This window comes from Equus asinus, chromosome 24, assembly GCF_041296235.1.
Source record: "Equus asinus isolate D_3611 breed Donkey chromosome 24, EquAss-T2T_v2, whole genome shotgun sequence".
NCBI classification, from domain to species: Eukaryota; Metazoa; Chordata; class Mammalia; order Perissodactyla; family Equidae; genus Equus; species Equus asinus.
Window position 1 is genome coordinate 67713019 of NC_091813.1, and position 23271 is coordinate 67736289.

The 23271-nt window shown below is 35.3% G+C and overlaps 1 protein-coding gene across 20 annotated transcripts in view; it reads right to left on the bottom strand.

Moving 5' to 3' along the window:
- Positions 1-2943: 2943 nt before the first annotated feature.
- BCLAF1 (BCL2 associated transcription factor 1) overlaps positions 2944-23271 on the bottom strand; it is a 28843-nt gene continuing 8515 nt past the window's right edge. For 2 of the 20 annotated variants that reach the window (XR_011497883.1, XR_011497881.1), the window contains 11 exons: positions 22019-22924; positions 20114-20779; positions 19785-19954; positions 17355-17460; positions 16217-16301; positions 13633-13808; positions 13337-13499; positions 12358-12538; positions 11108-11254; positions 5690-5902; positions 2944-5530 (listed from right to left, as the gene is read on the bottom strand). Coding sequence is in view for 14 of the 20 variants with exons in the window: in XM_014850593.3 (XP_014706079.1) it covers positions 5525-5530; positions 5690-5902; positions 11108-11254; positions 12358-12538; positions 13633-13808; positions 16217-16301; positions 17355-17460; positions 19785-19954; positions 20114-20779; positions 22019-22930 (2662 nt within the window). In the remaining 6 variants the exon portion in view is untranslated. Of the gene's footprint in view, positions 5531-5689; positions 5903-11107; positions 11255-12357; positions 12539-13336; positions 13500-13632; positions 13809-16216; positions 16302-17354; positions 17461-19784; positions 19955-20113; positions 20780-22018; positions 22931-23271 lie in introns of those variants that run through there. The other 18 variants (XR_011497879.1, XR_011497882.1, XM_070496699.1 and 15 more) reach the window with 10 other exon arrangements.

Sequence of the window (23271 nt, forward strand, 5' to 3'; positions counted from 1 at the left end):
TGACATTAATTTTGCAAGTGGAAAACATCCTACAAATGGCAACTAAAGAATGAAATTTAAGGGTCAAGGAGCCTAAGTTAGGACACTACTGCAGCAGCTGGGGCAAGTGATGAGCATCTTTACCATAGCAGCGTGGTGGTGAGGAGGAGACTGTGATTTGAAAGTTGAGTACCATCCCCAAATGGACACACAAAAGATAACTGTATACTGACATTAACCAGTTAAATTCTGTATTCTGACTATCTTTTCATGCATCCATTTCGCAATGATATTCGGCTCCTTTAAAAAAAAAAGATCTCAGGGGCTGACCCCGTGGCCCAGTGGTTAAGTTCGAGCGCTCTGCTTCAGTAGCCCAAGGGTTCGCCGGTTTGGACCCTGGGCAGTGACATGGCACCGCTCATGGGGCCATGCTGGGGCGGCGTCCCACATGCCACAACTAGAAGGACCCACAACTAAAAACATGCAACTATGTACAGGGGGACTTTGGGAAGAAAAAAGAAAAATAACATCCTCAAAAAGAAAAATTTCAAAGCATATTTAACATCCCTCATGGCAGCCATAGAAGTACCCTGGAAGCTTAATAAAAGGATTATGATTTTCCCTTTTTTATTACAAGTAAAACAGAAAAAGTATGACCCTCCACAGTCAAGGACTAGATAAGATAGCAAGCAAAGCACTATTCTGGAGAATGAGAGTTGTAGTCTTTATTTTTGTAACTCTTTACATTCTACGAAATTTGCAACTGCAGTCACACGCCAGGTTAACATTTCAGTCGACTACAGACCACGTGTATGATGATGATCCCATAAGGTGAGTATCATATAGCCTACTGTGTAACAGGCTGTACCATCCAGGTTTGTCTAAGTACACTCTGATGTTTACACAATGAGCCTAACGACACAGTCCCTATCATTAAGCAAGGCATGACTGTACTGTCAGCACCACGAAGCTATCATTACCAAACACACCGTTCACTGCTGTGAATGCAAATCCTTTCAAGTCACCTAAGTGTGTGGTGTACATACTGTCATCTACTTTTACTAAGAAGAGCTCATTATTATTGAATCAGGAAGTCGGGCAACCCAAGAGATTAGTACTAAGAAAAAAACAGATTCCCATTCTTATAGGAGAACAGCATTAAAACCCACTTGCCCAGGGCCAGCCCAGCGGCACAGCAGTTAAGTTTGCGTGCTCCACTGCCTGGGGTTTGCTGGTTCAGATTCCAGGTGCAGACCTACACACACTCATCAATCCATGGTGTGGCAGGCATCCCACATATAAAATAGAGGAAGATGGACACAAATGTTAGCTTAGGGCCAATCTTCCTCAGCAAAAAGAGGAGGCTTGGCAGCAGACATTAGCTCAGGCCTAATCTTCCTCAAAAAAAAAAATACCCACTTGCCCAACGTTTTTCTACTTGCAAGAATCAAGATTATCTTCTGCATTTTAACGGTGCTGCAAATCAGTTCACTGGTAAAACACCTAAAAAACGTGTGTAGGAAAATTATTTTTCGTATGTACAGATCATAATTAAGACACACTATTTGAGGTTTTTTCTAGTAGTGATGGTGAAGTGCCATCCTGACAGCTTTTCTCTTTTTTTTAACCAGTGGGGTCTATTTTTAAAGGCTAAAGTACGAGGTAATATAATACGTAGAGAACCTGCACACGCAACTCAATGTAAAACTCTGGCTTCATCTGCACACTAATCATTACTAAATGTTTCTGAAACATAAGGAGTCCAGCTCATACATCTATAAGGCTCTCGAGTCAGACAATGGAATACAACTAATTTCCATATACGCCTGGATTCTAAGAAACTGCATAATAACAAACCTTCTTCACTTAAAACTTCATCAACAGACTCCTAATTTTTAATACCTACCTCAATAAAGTGAACAATTAGACCCTTGACATTCAGACTTAACAACAATGACTTCAACTATTTGAGAATGGTTTCAACTATACCCTAAATGTACACAGCTGATTATACTCTTAAGATTTTATTAAGGGATGTATCAGGATCTACTACTGAGAGACTGAGTCTAGCCAAATACAATCCATGACAATAAAGTTTCTATCTCCATTTGCCTTCCCTATTTTGCAAATGCACATACTGAGAAAGGTCTCTGTACTTCTCAGAAATGTGAAAGGAGTATTGTTCCATATGGAAACAAAGTATATCCCAAAGGGATTCCAGTTAAAACCCAAAGAGAAAAAGGAAAAGAAAAAAGATGTAAACTTTAAAAGAAAAAAAAAGTTAAATAAATGTCCCCAATACATAAGACAGCACATTTTTTTAAGTAGGAAACTGGTATACAACACAACATTGTAACTACCCATTATAGTTAAGCATACACACACATAGTTCTTATTTCTCTAACAAACTTTTAAAGGGAAAATTTGCCATTTTTACTAGTCAGAATGTACTTGTCTTAGCACTTAAATTTCTGGGAAAATGCTTTTGTTTAAACTTCACAAAATAGCCCACTTTACGTTTCAAATAACTCATAAGAGGGTAAGAATTACACCAGATCTTCCTCAAAGTGAACAAAGAGTAACTTTAAAAAACTCTTTTTTGTTACTAAGTGACTACTACATTTTCAGAAAGGAAGAGAAGTAATGCTGATTCTCCATCATAATATTACGGCTGATAAGTTCCTGTATTAACATAAGAATAGGAGAATTAGACTAGAAATCTAGAATTCCTATATTCTCTAATAATAGCTTAGAATTATCCACTGCAAAATTTCCCATGTTCTCAGGAGAATAAGAAAAAATAATAATTAGTGGTTTAGGGAGTTTTATAAAGTATTTATCAACCCCTCAAAAAGTCACACCATATACCACTAATCCTCCTAACAGACAAGTTGGTATTCTAAAATCAGTTGTGTAGAACAGACACAGAAACAGTCTCAAAATCAGGTAAAAAAACAACAGCTATTACCACTTACGACATTTTATTGGCATATGACAATTTACAAGAGTCCCTGTTGCATTATACATCACACTGAGTAAGAATCGTTTAGCCGTCTACATTCATTCTTATTGGGTAGTATTTTTTCTCAAATTCTAATTCCCAACACTTGATTTTACCTGTGACAAAGGGAACAAGAGGAATTCCTTAAAGCAGGCTGCAATCCGAAACGCATATTTTGTTGTTATATTAAAATTCCTATGATGCTGAAAGGTATACAGACCTAAGGATTGAGTCATGGCCTTCTTAAACAGCTTTCTTAATCCTTTCTGGAAATATCCTTTGGTTCATTTTTATTTTCCTCCTCCAGGCAAAAGGAAGTCTGTTAGCACGGGTATCAAAGAGGTATTATTTTATTGTAAACAAATATCCTCACCAAGAGGAACCATTCAGCTTTTGTAACACGTCATGAAGTGTGGAGTTAAACTGTGGTTTAAAAAAATACATGCAGGCTACGTTTGATATGCTTGGCTCTGAAAAAGATCACATCCACGACAGCATTCTACTGCAGTTCTTACAAATCACCCTGCGACTATATTCAGGGATGACACTGTCCTCAATTTTGAGAGAATAAAAGTAATCAAATCATGGATATATTTGAATTAAAGCAATTTCATTTAAATATAACCTGCTGATGGGACATAGTAGCTTTATTCCAACTCCCTATTAAATAATTTCTCAGCAAATTCCCTTTTTCCTACTGTCTCAAGTGAAAAAGCAAAACTACACATTTATAGTCATGAATAGAGAGATTCAGTGTCTAGCCAAATAATAACTGTTCAAATAAAAGCTACAATTATTTGTATAAAATAAAGAGGTTGTGAAAATTCTCCTATAGTGGAGATCAAATCTGTGTTTCTTTAGCATGTTAAATATTATTCTGACCAGGAGAACATTAGCTGTGTCCCGATTAATGCAACACATACCTGCTTTGACAGTATTTCCTCTTCTCTAACAGACAATTTCAGAAAGAAAAAATCAATAAGAAAAATCATACAATACTAAGGATCTTAGGGCCATAAACATCACACATATTGCGTTTTGTTTTCATTTTTCCCCTTACAGCTTTTAGCAAATGCTCCTGCTAATTAAGATGTTAGAAGCATTACAAATCATCAAGTGAGGATGAAAGAGCCATGTTATTTAAGATCTTTCAAAGTTTACACGAACAGAATAAGCATCATCTCCTTTTAATGCAAACATATACAAACAATTCGGTTGGTGAATTAACAAATGGAATTTGATGACTCTTATATGTGCTCATAATGCAGAAAGACTTCACACTGAAATTCACTATCTTGAATTTTCATTCCTTTAAAAAGACCTATCAGCATAAACATAAAGATAAAGGACCCTTAGGAAAAAAAACCAAAAAGCCATTTTATAAACTGCAACTGAAATAGGGAAAAAAAATAAAAACCAAGTTATCAGATCAATGCTGCAACAAACTTCCTGTCAAAACTTTTTATTGATGACATTTGAAAAACAAGTTACTTAAAATACTACAAATGAACAGTATGCTCCAATTGCCTATTTTTCCTTATGGTCAGACTATAAACTAGTGAGTCGGCTGTCCAAAAGCTCAAATAAATATGTAAGATATGAAATCAGGTACATCTTTTTAAGGTATCAAGTTATTCTGCAGGATAATCCTCTTCCATACTAACACCAAGAATATAGGTTTTGTTCTTTTAAAACTCAGACATTCTGTCGGAATGGGGCTTTTATTTGCGGTATTATGACATTCCAGTTTCCCCTCTCAAATAGCCAATATCTAAGACCATGACTCAAACTTTCAAACAAGAATAGAAAGAAAACATTGAATTCTGAACCCAAATAGTAAAGGCTCCTAAGAATGGTTTTTATAGGCCACTGCTTGCTTTCAGTAAAAAAAAAAAAGAAAAAAAAAAATTCTCATACTTTTCAATCTAACTTTTAATTGCTTGTACTTTTTAGCTACTGGTGAAGCTTTTTGTCTTCTCAACCATTCGCTCAAGTGTTAAACTACCTTAGTTTACCAAAGGAACAACTTTTTCTCTGGTACACTTCAAAAATTAGTCACCCTACAATGTAGTGTGTTTGAATTAAGGAAAATGTTAAGCAGACGCATATAATTAAAATAATTAGTGTGGTCTCTAAACAACTTCGGTTCAGGGATTTGTATGTAGAGCTAACGTTTACTTCAGAATAAACATTGACAAACAGGGAGGGAAGAGAATCAGAACTTTCACAGAGCTGTACTTGACCATATCTTATAGACAAAGCAGAATTACAATGCATGTAACAAAAACAGTAAAAGTATTTTTTTAAAAGTTGATAGTTACAAATATGGTACGTAACAATTTTCTACTTTATTTCAGTACGATTTTCAACATACAGTCTACTATTTTTTCAAGATATTTGAAGACTTAAAACAAAATTTCTATAGACTACTTGCAAACAGTAAAATTTAAGTAAAATGCTTACATTCTTATTTGAAAACAAAAATCAGGTAAAAAAACGGTAGGTGTAAGTTCTGCTCTCTGTTGCAATCTCACTTCAGATTTACTATTCCTAAAAAAAAAAAAACAGAGAAAATAGAGATTAGCAAAGGTATAGACTGAAAATGATCTATGTTCTATAACCGTAATTGTTCCTAAAAATTAAATAATTGGTGCACCAAACACATGCAAGAAAATCTGTTAGAATCACTAACAGGTTGAAATTTTCTACCTTTTCTTCTTTGCGTCTGTCCTTCTTTTCTTCATTATTTTCCATGGTCTCTTCTTCATCTTCAACAATCCCGTCCCCTTGGTATTTGTCATGAGTCCATTTTGGACTGCTACCTGATTTTTTGAAGTTAAAGCGCCCTCTGCCACGTTGAAAAGTACCTCGACCTCTTCCTCTTTTGGCCCAATAATCCACACCATCATCTCTGTCATCATGCTACAGAAAGGTTAAAACAATCATCACTGAAATGTCTTTCTTTGTAAGACAGATAATTATATTCCCAATCATAAGACATGGTATAAATCTTCTGAAGATTGGATATACGAGATTGGTAATGCTCTAAAACACAGTAAAACAAAACCAATAAAACAGAACTTTTCAACAAAAGTATATTCCATTTTCAAAGCGAATAATTGTATCCTACTGCTTAGTAACCCAAGCATTGGGAGCTGTCCAGACAATTTTTTGGAGAAATCTCAAATGCTAAACTACTGCCGATTTTCAAAATTTTGACATTTTTGCTTTCCATTATAATTTCAATCTAAGTCCACTTGTTATTACACTGGATGCAAATGAGATAAAATAATCAATATTTTTCCCCAAAAAATTACCTTAGTCATAAAAATGCAGCAAAGTCATTACAACATTATCAGTTAACATTTACTAAGTAAAATAAGTGGTATGAATTATACTTTACATGTAGGAACTGATTTTAAAATCCTACAAAGATCTAAATTTAAATCAGTGTATATTACACATCAATGTTCTGGTCTAGGGATCTCACAGGCTAAATGGTCCCCAGAGTAATATCTCAACTTATTTCTTCTTCACCAATCTCCAGTACTGCAGCTATTACATTCCAACTTTAATTTTTCATCAACTGTATCCAAATACACATTCCCCAAATTACCAACTGTTCCATTAATCAAAGCAATCTGCAAAACTGCAAAGTACTTGACTTTGTGGATAAGTAGACGAGTATTACATCCCAAAACACAAACGAAAAGCCAAAGTTCTCCTCTAATTTAATTAACTGCTGCCTAACTCAAACTTAAGCTTTTAAGTTCACCACCTACAAAAACAGGAGATGAGGCAAAATGATGCCTCTTTAAGAAACAAGCATAACACAAACAATGTTGCATAACTATGGAATACCGGTATTGATCTGCTCTCCCAAAGTCACTAACCTTTCTCCAAATATTACATATGATATATGAGCACCTTTTTCAAAACACAGAATGTGTCTTTGTGCATATTCATAATACATATGACTCTCCTGCACGACTTGTAATTAGAAGACTACATGAAAGAGCACTTGCCAATTTCTAATCTCTTTACTAAACCAGTGAAAGATCACTAGCTAGAGGTGGGCATAACTCCATAAAGAATGAATTTAGGAACTATCAAAAGTGTAAATTTCAATATGTCAGAAAGTTTCATTGTAAACCTGAAATAAACTATTTTAAATGTCTGCCACTCAACATGATGCCCATGCAATCACATAATTTCAGGCTTCCTTTTGGCATTAGCACACCCAGCTACAGTTTCTGCAGCCTGTGGTGTTTATATGGTATTCCATGGATTTGTGGGAAGAAGCAGAGGCATGAGTTTCAATCTTAACAGGAACTGTGTGAGTTGACTTCGTTTTAAAAAAGGGAGACAGCCTTGAAGGAAAACAGGGGATCTGTAAAAGTGCCTGGCCCAGCCTCTGACAAGTAAACATTGATTGAACCGTGGCAACAATGTTTATATGGTGTTTACTAACAGTAAGGCACTGCTCTGAGCACTTCCCATGTATTTATTCAGCTAATCCTCAGAACAACCCTGCAGAGTACTATGACTAATCCCACTTTGGATATAAAGAAACTGAGGCACAGAGAAATTGACTAACTTGCCCAAGGCCACAGAGCTAGTCCTTCCACCACCCCTTATGCCCATCACCCACAGAATACACTTCCCAGGTATCTTAGTGGTGGTAAATGAGTGCCATTTGAGGGAGCTAAGAGTTAGCAGACACACAAAAAGCAACGGCAAAGCTAGACACTGGAGTTAAACTAGGCATTACTTTTAAATATACAATCATCTGAAACTAGATAAAGAAAATGGCAGCTAAGTGATTAGGGTGTGTTTTTCAGAGTAATGTGGATGCTACCTAAGTGACATTTTGATACTAAGCATACAAACGCTTAATCCTCAAATTCTTATATCCAAGATTTTAGTCTTATTACAATTTTCAAAAATTAATTCAAAGATAAAGGGCCAGAAAAGTTTGATATTTATAATACACAGCCAAAAATATGTTAACAAAGAAGGCCACATTAGAACCAAGACATTCTGAATCCTCTCATCTCTTCTCTATAAAATGATCAAGTTTCAAAGGGTTAATTTATTAAAATTCCAACCCTGAACCTCCTTCCCCACTAGGGACTTTCTCCTCCTCAGACAACAGCATTAACACTGAGAACTCGCCCACTTCAGCACTTCCCCACTTGCTCCAACGCTTCATATACTCACCCCTCCACAGAATTTCAGGGTCTAGGACTATTACCTTTCCTGGAGGACTTAGCTCTAAAAACATAACCATATCTTTGTATACATCCAAGTTTTGAGATGGAAAATTTCAGAAAAGAATGCAATAAATGTTACTATTACTCAGTATTGTTGGAAGAATGATATGGTGCCTTCAGCACCCTGGCTCTGGAGCCCAATGCACAGGTTCAAACACTGACCCCACTCCTACTGGCCATGTAACTTTGGTCAAGCTGCCCAATCTCTGTACCTTGGATTTTCCATCTGTAAAAGCAATGGCCCCCCCTCAAGAGGATTTTGCAAGTATGAAATAAGTTAATACACGTAAAACACTTAGAATGGTGCCTAGCATAGTACATATGCTGAATGAACGTTATCTATTATTATCACCAAGTATTAATGTTTCGTTACTATGGGCAAAATTTTCATGCTGGTTGAGTATTCTAAAAGAATCCAGGAGAATGACTATAGTATTTGACTTCATTTCTTCTGAATTATATTTTTATCTCTATTATAAACCTAGCTGTCTGAAAAGTATCTTTACAGAAAATGAAAAATCTTTTAAATTTAAATATCCATGTAAAATCCAAAGTTGTCATTTACTTCTAGTGAACATTAGTCTGTGACAAATGCATATGTATGTCTTATACAGAAACAAAGATTTTTAAATATAGCCCAGAATAGGAATGTATAAAATGCTACTGCTACTTATAAGTGGATAAATTCTTAAAATAACACACACTTTGATTAGTAAAACTACTAATTATAGGCCAACCTAAAATGATTATGTCCCAATTTAAGGTAAAAGCTATGATATCAGATTCTGAAAGTACGCCACAGAAAGACGAAGGTCTAGCTAAATTAAATGTATGTAAAATGTTAAAGGTGTTAAACAGTTAATTACTATCTCCTTCTTCACCTCTCATCACTTCCCTCAACTTTCTGACCTTCCACATTTGCTCCACTGTCTGGCACTGTTACTCTCACTCCTCACCCCACTTTTGAAAGGCTGGCCTTTTAGTCTCTTCTATTCTGACTGGGAGATCTCACCATGGCTCTAACTGTGACCTGTAAGAGGATGGCTCCTAGATTTCTTTTTCCTCTCTCTCGATCTGCACTAGCAACTATCCATTGCACATCTCCACTTGATTTCTCTCAGGCACTACAAGAACAGAACTTAATCTTCTCCTCAAATGGGCTTCTTTCCCCTGTATTCCGCATCTTAGAGAGATTCCTTCTTCTCACTACCAACAGGCAACTGGTGCATCCCTAAATAAGTCCTCATAAACGTTACTTTAACTTTCCTCAAATCTAGCCCCTTAGGTTCAGACACTCAATATCTCTCATATGTAACTGTTCTCAAAACCACGGTTTTTCTAAAATCTGCTTAAAATCCAAATGTATTAAAACATCATGGCCTTCCACAACTTGGCTCCTGCTTATTCTCAATTTTCCCAAACTTACACCAACCATCTAGGCACCTGGGAGTTCTCTGTAGGGGAATGTTTCACTCCTTGTGCTATTTCCAGTACACCTGCCCATCTTTCAAGCTCAAGATTCAAGCCAGTTCCTCTACCAAGTTTCTCCTGATCAATCTCCCCTTCGCAGTAATCCACTATTTCCACCTTTGGAGGAAATCCCCCATACAGATTTAGAATTTCTATTTCTCCATTACTGGTCTCTAAGCCAAGAAATGGAACCATGGTATTTGTCTCTCCATCCTTAGTACTTAGCATAAAGAGCAGTCTGTTAATACATAAATTCTTAAATCAAAAAGAAAACGGATCCTTTATACTTTTATATAACTGAATGAAATGCCTTTCACTTTCTGGATTATCAGCTCAAGTAACCCAATCAATGATAAATTTTGCCTCAGAGGAGGCATATGTTGAGCCAACATATTATGTGCACTGTAAAAATCTAACTTTTTTGGACTCTTGGTCATTAAAGTACCCAAAAAAGAAACAAATGGAAATTAACTTTCAAAACAACTATATTGCCCATTCTCCAAACAAAACATAGATCTACTTCAGAATACAGCTCTATCTTTTAACTTAGCAAATATGTCATGGTCATTCAGGTTTATTCAAATATATTCATAAAAAGCCAAATGAAAGACACAATTCTGTAAATCCAGCACTATTTTCCATCTTGTTTCAACAAAACAATTAGTCCTCAGAACTAGTCTCTGAAACATGACTTCTCTGAGAAGCTCTAACAAAAATGAATACTTCTGGTAAAAGTTGGGGTATTTTCTTAAGTCTCTGTCTATAATGCAGGACAGACTCTTTTCTCCCATGCCAAACTGCAAGAAATTTCCATCTTTACCTAGAGAATCTTTCAGGACCCACCTCCTCTAGCTTCATCCCTTAGAAAACTATTTCAGAGGGAAAAGCATTACAAGGAAGCATAAACTAGTATATCCAGCAACTTTCCCATAAAGTCATCTTTCATCTTCCTTTTACTCCAATGAAAGTTAACAGCCTCCCTGAGATCCTTAATTACATATACTGTGAGAATTCTTCTCATCTTTCACTTTAAAAAATCGCTATGATGATGGAAGGTAAATCTTAATGAGAAGTGTCTACATCTTTCACTGTCTTATAGACAGATATGAAACATGCTAATGTTCTTTCCTAAATGTGGCTATCAAATCAGGTGTATTTTTAGGTTACCCTGATCAGCCCACAGGTGATGTTAATAAAGTACAAACAGGACTAAAGGGACTGACATTTTCAAAACTTCAAATCATCTGGGTAATGAATTTTTAACAAGGTTTCTGGCATTACGGTGAAAGTTCTCAAGGTAGTGGATACCTGTACTCAAACGTATGCACCCAGTATGCTTTGAAAATTAATGCAAACCAAATAAACACAGATTTCTAACACCCACCAAGAAGTACTTCTTGCTCTTTGGGGTATATTCTGGATCCCATTCCTCTTCCTTCGGTCTCTTTTGAAAAGTAGTATTTGAGTTGTTTGGACCAGTATTTGTCCCAGCAAAAACTCCTCTGGCTCTTCCTCTGCCTCTAATTCGAAACTGATTAACATTAACAAAGTTGTTTAGTAATGCAATAAAAAGGTATTTAGTTACATGCAAATTCTAATTTTACTGCAGTAACAAAACAAATATTTCCTAATTTCCTTCCTAAATCTCAATTTCATAGCCACTGAGGATGGAAAGCATGGCCATTTTTACATCACAGGCAAAAATTCTGCTTACTGAAAGCTGAGTAAGTTAAGAAATGCACGGTCAACCTAAGTGTTAGAATATTGCACTTTCATGGCCTGAATTAATATCCGAAAATAATCATGTTGGTTCTTTTCCCTTTTACTAGCCAAGAGTTGTCTAATTCCTTTGAATTATCATAGGAGCCCAATGTGTTCAACTACATCTGTCACCATATAAGCAAAGCTCATCTCTTTTCCAAATTATCTAATTAATGAACCCTACTAATAACCAACTGGATACTCGCCCAAGGTAGGAATCTGAATCTAGAACTTAAAGAGTCAAGAAGATGCACTGCTATGAAGTCATTAACTCAATAACTCTAACAAATTTATGGAAACATGGGGATAATGTGTATGCTATGTAGAATAAAAAGAAAAGTTATATAACTTCTATGATTCACATATAAGGACTTGAAGAAAACAGGCAAAAATGAAAACAGATGTAATACAGAGATGAACATATGAGTTTTTTCAAAGTTTTAAAACATCTTTTCAAAACATAAGTGATTAAAGACATGGATCTAAATCAGTAACTTTCCTTGACTCTTGGGTCTGTAAGCGCTATGTACACTTACTGATCCCAAAGTTAAGAAAAGTATCTGGTTCATATACATGCTTCTAGATCTCAAAATGGCATCTCTCTTATGTTTTTTCTAAATCGGGCAAAAACATTTATTTTTCACTCTGTGTACAAAGAAAGCACTGTTCCCCGCTCCAGCCCTTCCTCCCTTCCCCTAAATGGCATTTCTTAATGAAGAAGACACTTCAAATACGATCTCGTTTTTGAGCCTAATTCTGATGTAGGAGTAAGGACTCACAGAACAAGGTCTAAATCATGTACTTTACTTTCCTTAGGTGCAGTGCTCTACGGTAAAGTGCTATCACACCATCAGAGACAGTTTTATTACTTACAAAGGTTCCTCGTGGTCGGCTAACTCCCGCAAAGCCTGAGTATTCCTTCAGTTCATGATGAGTTTTAAATTCTTCTTCTCTTTCCTTCTTACTCTCCTTTTCTTCTCGAGAGCTGGGAGAAGAAGGTGATGCTGATGAAGATGAAGATCGAGAATGATCTTGCTCTCTACTTTTATGTTTACTGCAAAATAAAGAAAAAAAATAAGAAAATATGTGCTATTTTTAAAAAGATAAGACTTCGTTGTATCTTATAATAAGAGGGATATTTTTAAAGTCAAAAAAACTATCCCCTATTAAAATTATCACATAACTAAAATGATTGGGTGTTAAACTTTGACAGTCTGTCTCCATTCTCCTTCAGTATCTGTTTTACATCACTACTGAAAAACAGGCTATGGCTTGCCAGTTAGAAACTAGCAGTCTGGAAACTTCAAGAATAAGGTTCAGCTCTTCAATATTTTTAACTTATTTTTTTGTTATTTTAAGGAAAGAAAAAGAAGAGTAGGAAAACGTAAGAATGTTCTTAAGGCAAGTTTCAAAATGACTGCAGTTTGTACACCCTGAGTGAGAACACCTGGTATGGTTTGGGCCATAACTCTGTTATTGAAATAAAAAGCATATGACATTACAAATACAAGTCATAGATAAAAAACCACAAGTAACATCCAGCATTTACCTAATGAATAGCAAGAAAAACGATCATCTATGATACTTAGCATTCCTATTATTTATTTGACTCTACATGATGCTAATTGAACACCCAAAAAGGCCATACCTGCAGTAACTCTTACCACTGCTAACAGTATCCACGGAAACATTACTTTGAAAGACTAAGACACATTGCTATTCATAACAACTAGTCCTTCCTCCCCCCATCTCTCCCATGTTAAACCACTAGTTATCAGTTTAAAATTCTTGTACTCTGGGTGTTATGAGTTGAAAAAGTGCGGAATCAAGCATAACGAACCAAAGTTCTTACACAAACTGTTTCTAGAAATGCACTGCATTGAAGTCCAACCTCCTGATGTAGCCTGGATAATAGGACACATTAATTTGTCATTTTTTTTTTCAGTGTTAGCTTGCTATTCCAAAGTTTTTGTCCTCATCCACCATAAGCCGTGTAAAAGACAAATACATTTTTGCTGTAAAACAAATAATTTTAATTGTTTAAATTTAAACGTTCGATTACACAGTCAAAATTGAAAGCAATTAAGCTGACAATTATTAAAGGCTAATTAGAAGCTAAAACCTAACTCACACAGTTTTAACAATTACCTGTCATCTTTGTAAGATTTGTATTCCTTGTACTCTTTTGTAGTTTTTTCCTGCTTTCTTGATCCACTGGATTCCCTGGAGCCCTTGGAATCCCCCCGTTCTTTACTTCTTTCTTTTCTCCGACGATCAATGTCATGCCGAAGATCAGCAGAATCACACCTTAATTTTTTATCTCCCTATAAAAGATAGATGTAAAATACAGATTTCAGGGGAGATATAGAAAAAACATATACATATATATACACACACAGAGCCAAATTTTACGCCCGTTTCTAAAGTGGTATTTTAGTATCAGAGAAGAATGGGTCATAACATACCACTTCCATACTTAGTTTTTGTTTGAAAATGTACTCCACTGTTTTACCAAACATTTGTGTACACAATGCAGTGGAACTGGGGAAGTTATTAAAAGCTAAATTATCTTGCAAATGTCATAGGTTTTTGTTCAAACCAATCCATAATGAACTTTTGTACAGTAAAATAATTATTTTTCCACTCAGCATATCCTCATTATCATCCCTCACTCTTTCAGATGATGTTGCTTTTTCTTTTTTAATAGTTGAACAACGATAGACTTTGCAATCTATAGTTGTGGTGTAGCCATCTGCCTATAAAGTTAAGAGATCCTAAATGATTCTCATTACTTAAGCCTCATTATCATCAAGCTCTTCCCAAATAAATTGACCAACCCAATGAAAATCACTTCAAAAATAAGAATTCTGCAATTTCCATAACATGCAAGTGAAATATGATTAATGAAACCAATTGAGGTTGAACAGGGTAGAAACAAAGCCAGAAAGATATTATTCCCAATCCTGTACTCAGTATCTTGGGCCATATACTGCCCTTTCTCAATTCAGGTATTGCAACGGACATTAGTTTAACTGGGTCACAATTCACCTCCTTCTTGTTCCATTGCTTTTTCAAATACTATATAATTTAGGAAGATGGAAAGAGGCATCTAGGAATGAAGAAAAATTATACATCAGTAAGATGCTAAGCAATGTGGACATCCTTGCTAGTATTCAACAATAAGAAGTACTTACTCTGGGAAGTCTAGCTATAATATTCATAAGCATTCATAAAACTGAAAGTATAAATATATCTCCAAACAATATCAACTACTCACCTATTTGCTCCCAGGGTAACAAAGAAAAAATCTAACCAAGATCAAAAACCTTCCTATTCACCTAGGTATCTTACCAAGCCCACAAGTAACAAGACGATGTAAGTCAAAGTACTTTGTAAACTCCAAACTCCATATACATTAATTACACATTAACATACATGTTAATTATCCATTCAGATAGGAAGATGAAAAATAAAAAGCAATGTCTTATCCATCAGTAATCTCCTTTTTTTCTCCTCCAGAGCAAAGTCTGGTCTGAGTAATGAGGAGAGAAGCAAGATACTCACTGTGTCAAAGCACAAGGATAGAATAAACTGTTGGCAAAACAAAATTAACCAACATTGAACCCAAGGTATTCAAAGTAAAAGCCAAAATTAGTATTCACTTCTCAGAATCTGTTTTTCAAAGATCAATATGCCCCATGCAAAGAAACCAGTTTCTTTCTAAGCTCTAAATTCCGTATCTGTTAACAGCATGCTCTATTAAATAATGTGTATACTTCGACTGTTATTAACAGCTTCTAGTAATCAAAGTGTTAATGTTTTCATAATAGTCCAATTATTCAACAATTCTGCAAGACAGACGTATTCTCATTTTTCTGATTAGAAAGCCAATGTCCAAAAAGCTAACATTTTTCCAAATATCATAGAGACAGTACTTGTTGACAGCGAGAACTGGAACGAAGCAGTACTCCCGAGCCCCTAACCTTTCTATTACGACACAGTTGCTCCCTTTCTACTCTCCCCACGTTTCTACTAGACTTTTATGGCCTGTCACATGACTAGTCTACCTAGAAAATGTCCATTTCAAGTTATTAGAGTGTTATCAAGCAGAGTCCTCCTAACGACTGAATGCCATTCTCACAGAGGGCCCCTACGCCGTCATTCACAGGCTCCTCTCAAATTTAAAAGCATTCTTGCCCCAATCCACAAATATTCCAACAGTGACACACAGTTTTTGTTCCAAATGCTCATTTGTAATTGAGTTCTTAGAATGCTTATTTCTTAGTCCAGATCAAAAATGCCCAGTAATAGGAATTACTTCTTGTTCTCTGTGTGAAGAACCTAGAAATATTTAGGCACACATAAATTTAAGGAATATTTATTCTGGCTCACCCATTTCACCTCAAAACTTTATAGAAACCCTAATATAATTTGTATCTTTGCTTTTATAATTTCCCTTTGTCTACCCATTGATTCTCTACCCTTTTCTTATAACTAATTTCTTCTTTTCTTTAGCATTTTAAAAAATTACTCTTGGTTTAACTTAGAAACATAGTATAGTGTCAGTTTAATTTCTTCTAGGAAGGTACACTATCATACATATATATATAACATATTCACACGTTAAAAATAGAAAATATCTGTAAACATTTTGCTCAGAAAAACTGTGCTTAGTAAAACATCATTAACTAAGCTGAACTTAACACGAAAAAAATGTCCATTCAAAACATACCTTTTGATTTTCTTCTTTAAAAACTCTCTCTTCCCCTGCTAAACGAGTATGCTTCCTCAGGGCACTTGGAGAGATGTCAATTCTCCTTAATGTAAAATAAAGAATATTTGTAGTCACATTTTTACAGTTTCAAAAAATCCTCAGAATTATCCATTTTTTGTAAAGGAAACACCAGACAGTTATTTCTCTCCCAAAGGACTAATTTAGCATAGTAAGAGTATTAACCTAATTCCTAACAGACAATTAAGAAAAACTGTTTATTAAAAGTGAACTAAATTGCTTCAGCCATATTATTTAGATATAAATGAAGCCTGATCTTTTAAAACATCAAACTTATTTTATCATTAAAAAAGGAAAACTATGTTTTGATTAAACTGAGGATTATTTGGTATCAATTACCATACAATAGTAACACATCAATATCAATAGGATTATTTGTTCCTAAGTACGTCCAATTTTACTACATATTCACTGGCTCTTTAGTTCTGTCTGGGTCTTTCCTTGCCTTTTTAAGCTAGTGTCAGTTGCAACTCCCCAGTGGTTCTTCATCAGCCACCATCAAAATCACACCTACTATGTAATAAGCACTGAGTTAGATACTTCATAACCAATACTACTAATTGTCACCACAACCCTGCAGAACAGATATGGTTATCCTTATTTTCTAGATGGGAAAAAAACTAATGCTCAGAGATTAAATAGCTTGTTCATCACAGTCCAATGAAGTGACAGAGCCAGGATGTGAACATAACTGTCTGACTTCAACATTCATGCTCTTTTCCTGAAAAACAGCTCTGCCTCTCACCAAGCACTTTTATTTTACAAACTTACTGGAAGTAAATTAAATTCAAGGGTTACTCTAGGCATCCAACCCCCTCCCAAAAAGCAAATGTGGTAACTATTGAATTCCATACTGGGGAGCAATAAGAGTATTTTAGTTCTAACAACCAGCTTAAACCAAATAAACTGAAAGTTAAGAAGAAACAGTAAATTACAAACTTTTGAGGACTACAATATATTTATTCAAGGTATAGATCAGAAATGAGATCAAAGTTCCTTGGTATCATGAAGATAGCACAGCTCTAACACAATCTTGTGTAAACAACGTCCTTCCACGCCCACACAGCAGTGCACACACCTGTGGATCTCGGGGCTCTTCTGGCGGGCGCTGTGCTCTTCCGTGGCTTTCTGATACGAAGTGAACCTCTCGTTTAGGGTCATTGCAGCAGATTTGAAGTATTGCTCTGTTGGTTTAGGAGAAATACTGCCCAATTAATTGTCTTTACTTTAAGAGAAATTTTCATTTGTGACAGAAGGGCGTGTAGCAGGTGAAAAGGAAACAAAAATACTCAAGAAACCTAGTAGAAGAGAATCAAGTGTTACAGAGAACTCCTACTCTGGCCCTTTTAACTTCCTGTAGCTCAATAGGGCTACTGACACAAAGTCCTCACAGGTCCCTGTCAATACTACACACACTCCAAGAATAACAGATTAAATTGAGAGATCTCTACTTCCATTTTAATAATGCACTACTTCCTCAACTAGAACAAAAAGAAACAATATATGAAGGGCCTTATACCATGCCAATATGAACCAATGAAGTTCCTTCAAGTAATCATTTGCAGAAAACAAAAAAATACTGATATAACTACACACCAGGTTCTGGTAAACTAATAGAATTATTTCATCAAGAACTACGTTGACAACAAAATCTGGATTTAAGAAAAAACTGAATACTGCCATTTCAACTGGAAAAATATTTTTTAAATTAACGTTCACTAACACTCCAAAAATCTGGCATCTTGGCAAACCTGACAGCACACTCAATATTATCATCTTGTCTTTCTTTTAACGATTTAAAAATTAGTAATATCAATACTGATTAGTTTTTTAAACCAGTTCAAGATATGCTGTGAATGTAAAATAGAAAGACATATAAAGTCATGAAATGTTACGTTACGAAGCAAGCTATCCGCTTAACAGGTCAACATATATCTGTGTCAACTTACCGCCCAGTATCCAGCACATGTCTCATAACCAATCATTAAAACTTGAAACGGCCACTACAAGGGTAGTGCCTCAATCATAATTCCATGAAACCCAGGAATTTGAGCTAGCAACTCAGTTTTTATGCCATTTTTGCCAGGAAGACAGAAGATTCAACTTTGCCTGTATCTTTCAACAGCTATTTTACTTTGAAACATGGATTTTGCCATTTCAAAACATATTCCAGGACCTAGTTACAATGAAAAAGAAAACATCACTGGGCATTTTCAGCTCTATAGTAAGTAAGAGCTGTTTAGATCGGTTGCACAATACCAATAATGAAACATAACTACAGTTCTTTAAAAAAAAAAAAAAAAGAAAATGAAAAAGAAAAAATTTTATCAAAACCTGATCTCAAAATCCAGCAATAAATTGTTTAAAATGTGGAGACAGGTCAAAAAAAGGTGAAAAAAGAAAAACTGTTAATGTTTTATATTTTACGTAATGGTAGTATGGTCATAAACTGGTTCACAAACCTAGTTATAGCCAAATAACAAAACTCCTTTGTTACCATGTTTAAATAAAGACAGTCAAAAAGAAATTTATTAACTATTCACTGTTTTGAAATATCCAGTGCATATAAAAACTGCTAGTGACAAGTTTCAGCTATTATAATGAGTTGTTCTCATGCCAAAGACAAACTTTTTTTAAAAAAAGGCTTTTAAGACCACAGCCATGGAGATTCCCAGGTAAGAATTTATTTCATAATAAGCAGCCTTATAAACACAAAAACAAAATAACAAAAACAAAACTTCACCTAATTGCCCAAAAAGTCATACCCTCAAACCTTTGAAAAGCAGTAACTTTGTAACTCAAATTACACAGTGGTGAAAGTAGAAGATCATTACTTTAGTTGAAATGAACACCCTTATCTTTAGGACCTAAAGAAATGTCATCATTATTATCCTAATTAGTCATTATTCACGTAAGCAGTACTTATCTAATACACTTACAAATTTCTTGACCTATTTCCCCTTTAAAAATCCTAATATATATTTTCTGCTTTACCATTTAAAAAAGATAAGTATTATAACAAATTAAGTAACACAAAAATATAGAAAACTAATACCATTTTTCCACTGGTTACAGGTTTCTTTAAAAGTTGAGAAGAAATTCTTAATAAATAATAGTAGCAATACTGCCTCACTTTGTTATAAATGTATGCCAAGAGTACATTATCACATATGATACACAAGCAGTAAGACAATCTGTAAGCATTCTGCACTTACAATATAACAGCACACTTCAAAAAGACTTTTAGCATTAAATCAATCTACATCCTGTTTCATCGTGATATAGGCTTGGAAGGTATGTTTTTAACTATTTAGCATTTTAATCACTTTTTATTAAGTATCTTTATGGGTCTTAATGCTAGCAAGAATGGTATCTCTTTCATGAAACACTATTTTTCCAAATGTTTAATGGTGTCTAGGCATACTTGCCAGCCCTGGGGTACATTAATTATTAGGCACAACTCGAGTTTTTTTTGCAAGAGAAACTTAATTCACAATACTAAACATACCTTTAACATGATGAACCAAGGACACAATGTGTTGAATAAATGACTCTGAAGTGCTTTTGCTGGCCTGTGGCAACTTAATGTGGTCAAAGATGGATCGGAATTCTTGCTCCTTCTTGACAGAATGGACAAGTGTACTAGCAAGTAGCCTGTCTTTAGTCAAGGAAGCAGGTCTGGAGCATATCGGTAACAAACACACACACACAAACAAAATATACCATAGGTTTGAATATGAAAATTGGAAGTATATTTAGAAATTAAGATAATTAACTAGAACATTAAATAACCCCACCCCGCCCCCAATTATTTACTGGGTGTCAGTGTGGAATTACCTGTTAGAATCGTCAAGAGGAACAGGTGCCATTTTGAGTTTGACTTCAGGACGATGAGAATCACTGGCTATCATTTTGATCCTGAGTGGGCTCTCCTCTCTGAAGGTAGACTTTTCTCGTGCATCCAGATTCTTGTGTAGAGGGGGACTGTAATCAAAGAGGTCTTTGAGCTTTTCAGACTTTACCTGCTCAGGCGACTGAGTTTCTTTCTTTACTGTTATTCTCTCAGAACTTTTGTCGTCTTCCTTGTGCTTATCTTTTGTAGTGCTAGGCCTTTCCACTACATATCCAGTCTCTTTAAGTTTATAATTTTTTTCTTCTCTAAATCCATCACTTTCTCTATTGCCTTTCAGTGAAACTTTGGACTTGTACTTGGGTCCTTCCTCCTCAGTATTCCGATGAGATGTAGTAGCAAAATTTTTACCCTGATCTGCAAGGACTGACTTCCTGAACTGTCTGTAATCCTCTGTCTCCTCTGTGTCATCCCCTTCTGAATCATTAAATTTTTGTTTTCCAGACTCTTTATCACTGAAGTAATCTAGAGCTTCCTGATCTTCCCATTCTCCCTCTGCCCTCCCTTTCTCTGATCCTTTCTCCTTTGGAGTCTCTTTATCCCTGGTATTACCCCTATCAAGCAGGAATACTCTAGACTCTTCATCTGTGAACCTGTGAATAAGCAAAGAAGAGGATGGTAACTCTGGATTGCATTCACTGTGGATCACTTGCATACTCAAATGTGTTGCCCAATACCACAGGACCAGTAATAAAAGGAAAAAAAACCCTACTGCAAAGTGCTTTTTCAGATTCCACTTTTAAAAAACATTAAAAGCATCCACGTAGCACTTACGTACTGAGTTTTTAAAAATAAATTTACATATGAGACTCCCTAAAGTTTAAAAAGTAAAGCCATTTTCAAAAACCTGTTCTGTTCAGTCACAGACCACAATACTGCACTAACAAATCCAAATTTCCAGAGATTCTATAACATACAACAAAGCTTAAATTTAATTTCTGAGGTTAAGAACCACTAATAAACAATATACTTATCTATTAGAATTCTACTTATGATTATATTTAAAATTCCAGACTCTTTCATTTACTTATCTAATAGAAAAAAACTCACAAAAGTGTACTTTAATGTAGTTGATAACATTAGATAGTTAACTCTATGTGACTCACAAAACAGTTTATAGTTTGCTGTAGAAAATGACTGTTTCTGGCAGTATTATGTAGAAACTACATATCAGTTCAATAAAAAAATTAATCCTAGATTGTAAAGCACTAGCCCATAAACAGAATGCTTGCTCTATTTCCTCACTGATAAGTTGATCATACTACTTTAGCAACCAATTTTCACTGTCTTTTAGCAAGCCTTAGCAACACTTGAAATTAGAATTTAAATAAAGTATCTGTTTAAAATGCCACTAAAGTCAGCAAGAAATACCTTTATCTTTTCTGTAGTTAGGCAGATTTATTAAAAATGACAGCTGGACTGTTTACAATAGCACACAAGTAAAAACATGTAATATAACTGTATTAATTATGCAGGCCACATTATGATGAAGAGAACAAAAAAGCATTTAATGTTTTAATACTTAGAAAACTAATTTCTGAAAGTTTTTACATGTTTACACTAGCCAATTTATACTACTCAATTTCTCTTTGTTTACATTCTTAATTCTGGACTGAGTGAAAATGGACAAAACTAAAAGGACGAATATAAATTAGTTTCTATTCAAACACAACTTCTGAAGTTAAACAGATTAAGTAAAAACAATTTGGAATTATCAAGGAGGAAGTCATGAGTTAAATACACATCACCATGGAATTTTAAGTTTATACTTATAAATTCAAAGAACGAAAGTTATTAATATTATAATCTCAATTGTATACCTTAGTTCTTACCTTTTTAAGAATTTCCCTGTCTTTGCAGTTTCCTGATCTCCACCATCAGGATAAAATGAGGAACGTCCCCTAGCCTCATCTCTAGGAGCATTCTGTGGTGTGATTGTCTTTGCAGGGCTTCGTCGAGAAGGGATGTGATGAATTGGACTATTCTGAGAAGGACTGTATCGACTAGATCCATTTCCAACAGAACCAGACCCAGACCTTTCAGGACTATGCTGAATGGAATGTGAATGCTGAGAGGGAGTATTTTTTGCAGAGTGGACTGTACTGAGCATGGGGGCATCAGAGCAAGATGAACTCTGGCTGGGTGGTGTAGCAATTGGTGAAGGACTATGGGGTGATCTGGGACTATTATCATAAGCTGAAAGGCCAGGCCAAATATCACCAGACGTGGCTGATGATTTATTAAACTCATCAATAGATTCAGATGGGTCATGTTCAAATGTATCTTTCGGTTCCTCCTGTGATTTACTTTTCAAAGGACTCTCTTCTTGAGGCTCCCCTTCAGCTTTTTTGGTTTGTTTTTCCTGAGACCCTCGCCTTTTAGAGACAGGAGATTTGCTATATGGGGATGAAGAACGAGAAGAGGATGATCTTGGAGACCTAGAGGATCTATATGACCGGCGAGATCTGCTTCGGGATCTCTGCGAAGACACAGATCTTCTTTTCGGACTCCTGGAACGTGAGCGACCTCGTCTAGGACTCCTAGAGTGTCTTCTGTTCCAGACAGGCCTATAACCACCTCGATGATATCTACCTCCTCCTCCTTGATAGTACCCTCTACCCCTTCCTCTGTACCCATAAGGTCGTCTCATTCCTCTATTATTTCTGTAATCTCGGCGATAATCTCTAGAATAAATACGATCTCTACTACGAGATCTTGAATATGTCCTGGATCGAGACCTAGAACTAAAAATGAAATAAATATCAATGCAAGAAAAATACACTATTCCATCCTACCATTCTAAATACTTCTGGTTGATTATAACATAAATAAACTTAAAGCCAAAAACATACATTAAAAAAAACCTCTCATTTATACACAAGTAAAAGTTTACTGTTTTCAACGAAAAAAGTTTCACTTCTAAGGTAAATATTGAGCATAAATTAAAGGCCTTAGGAATGAAGGCACAGAAATGGGGGAGGGGGGGAAGGTCGGCATTCCAACAGGACATTCTAACAAACTATAGGAGATGTATGCAGACAATTAAAGTGATAGTGTAAAAGAATATTTAATAGCACAGAAGAAT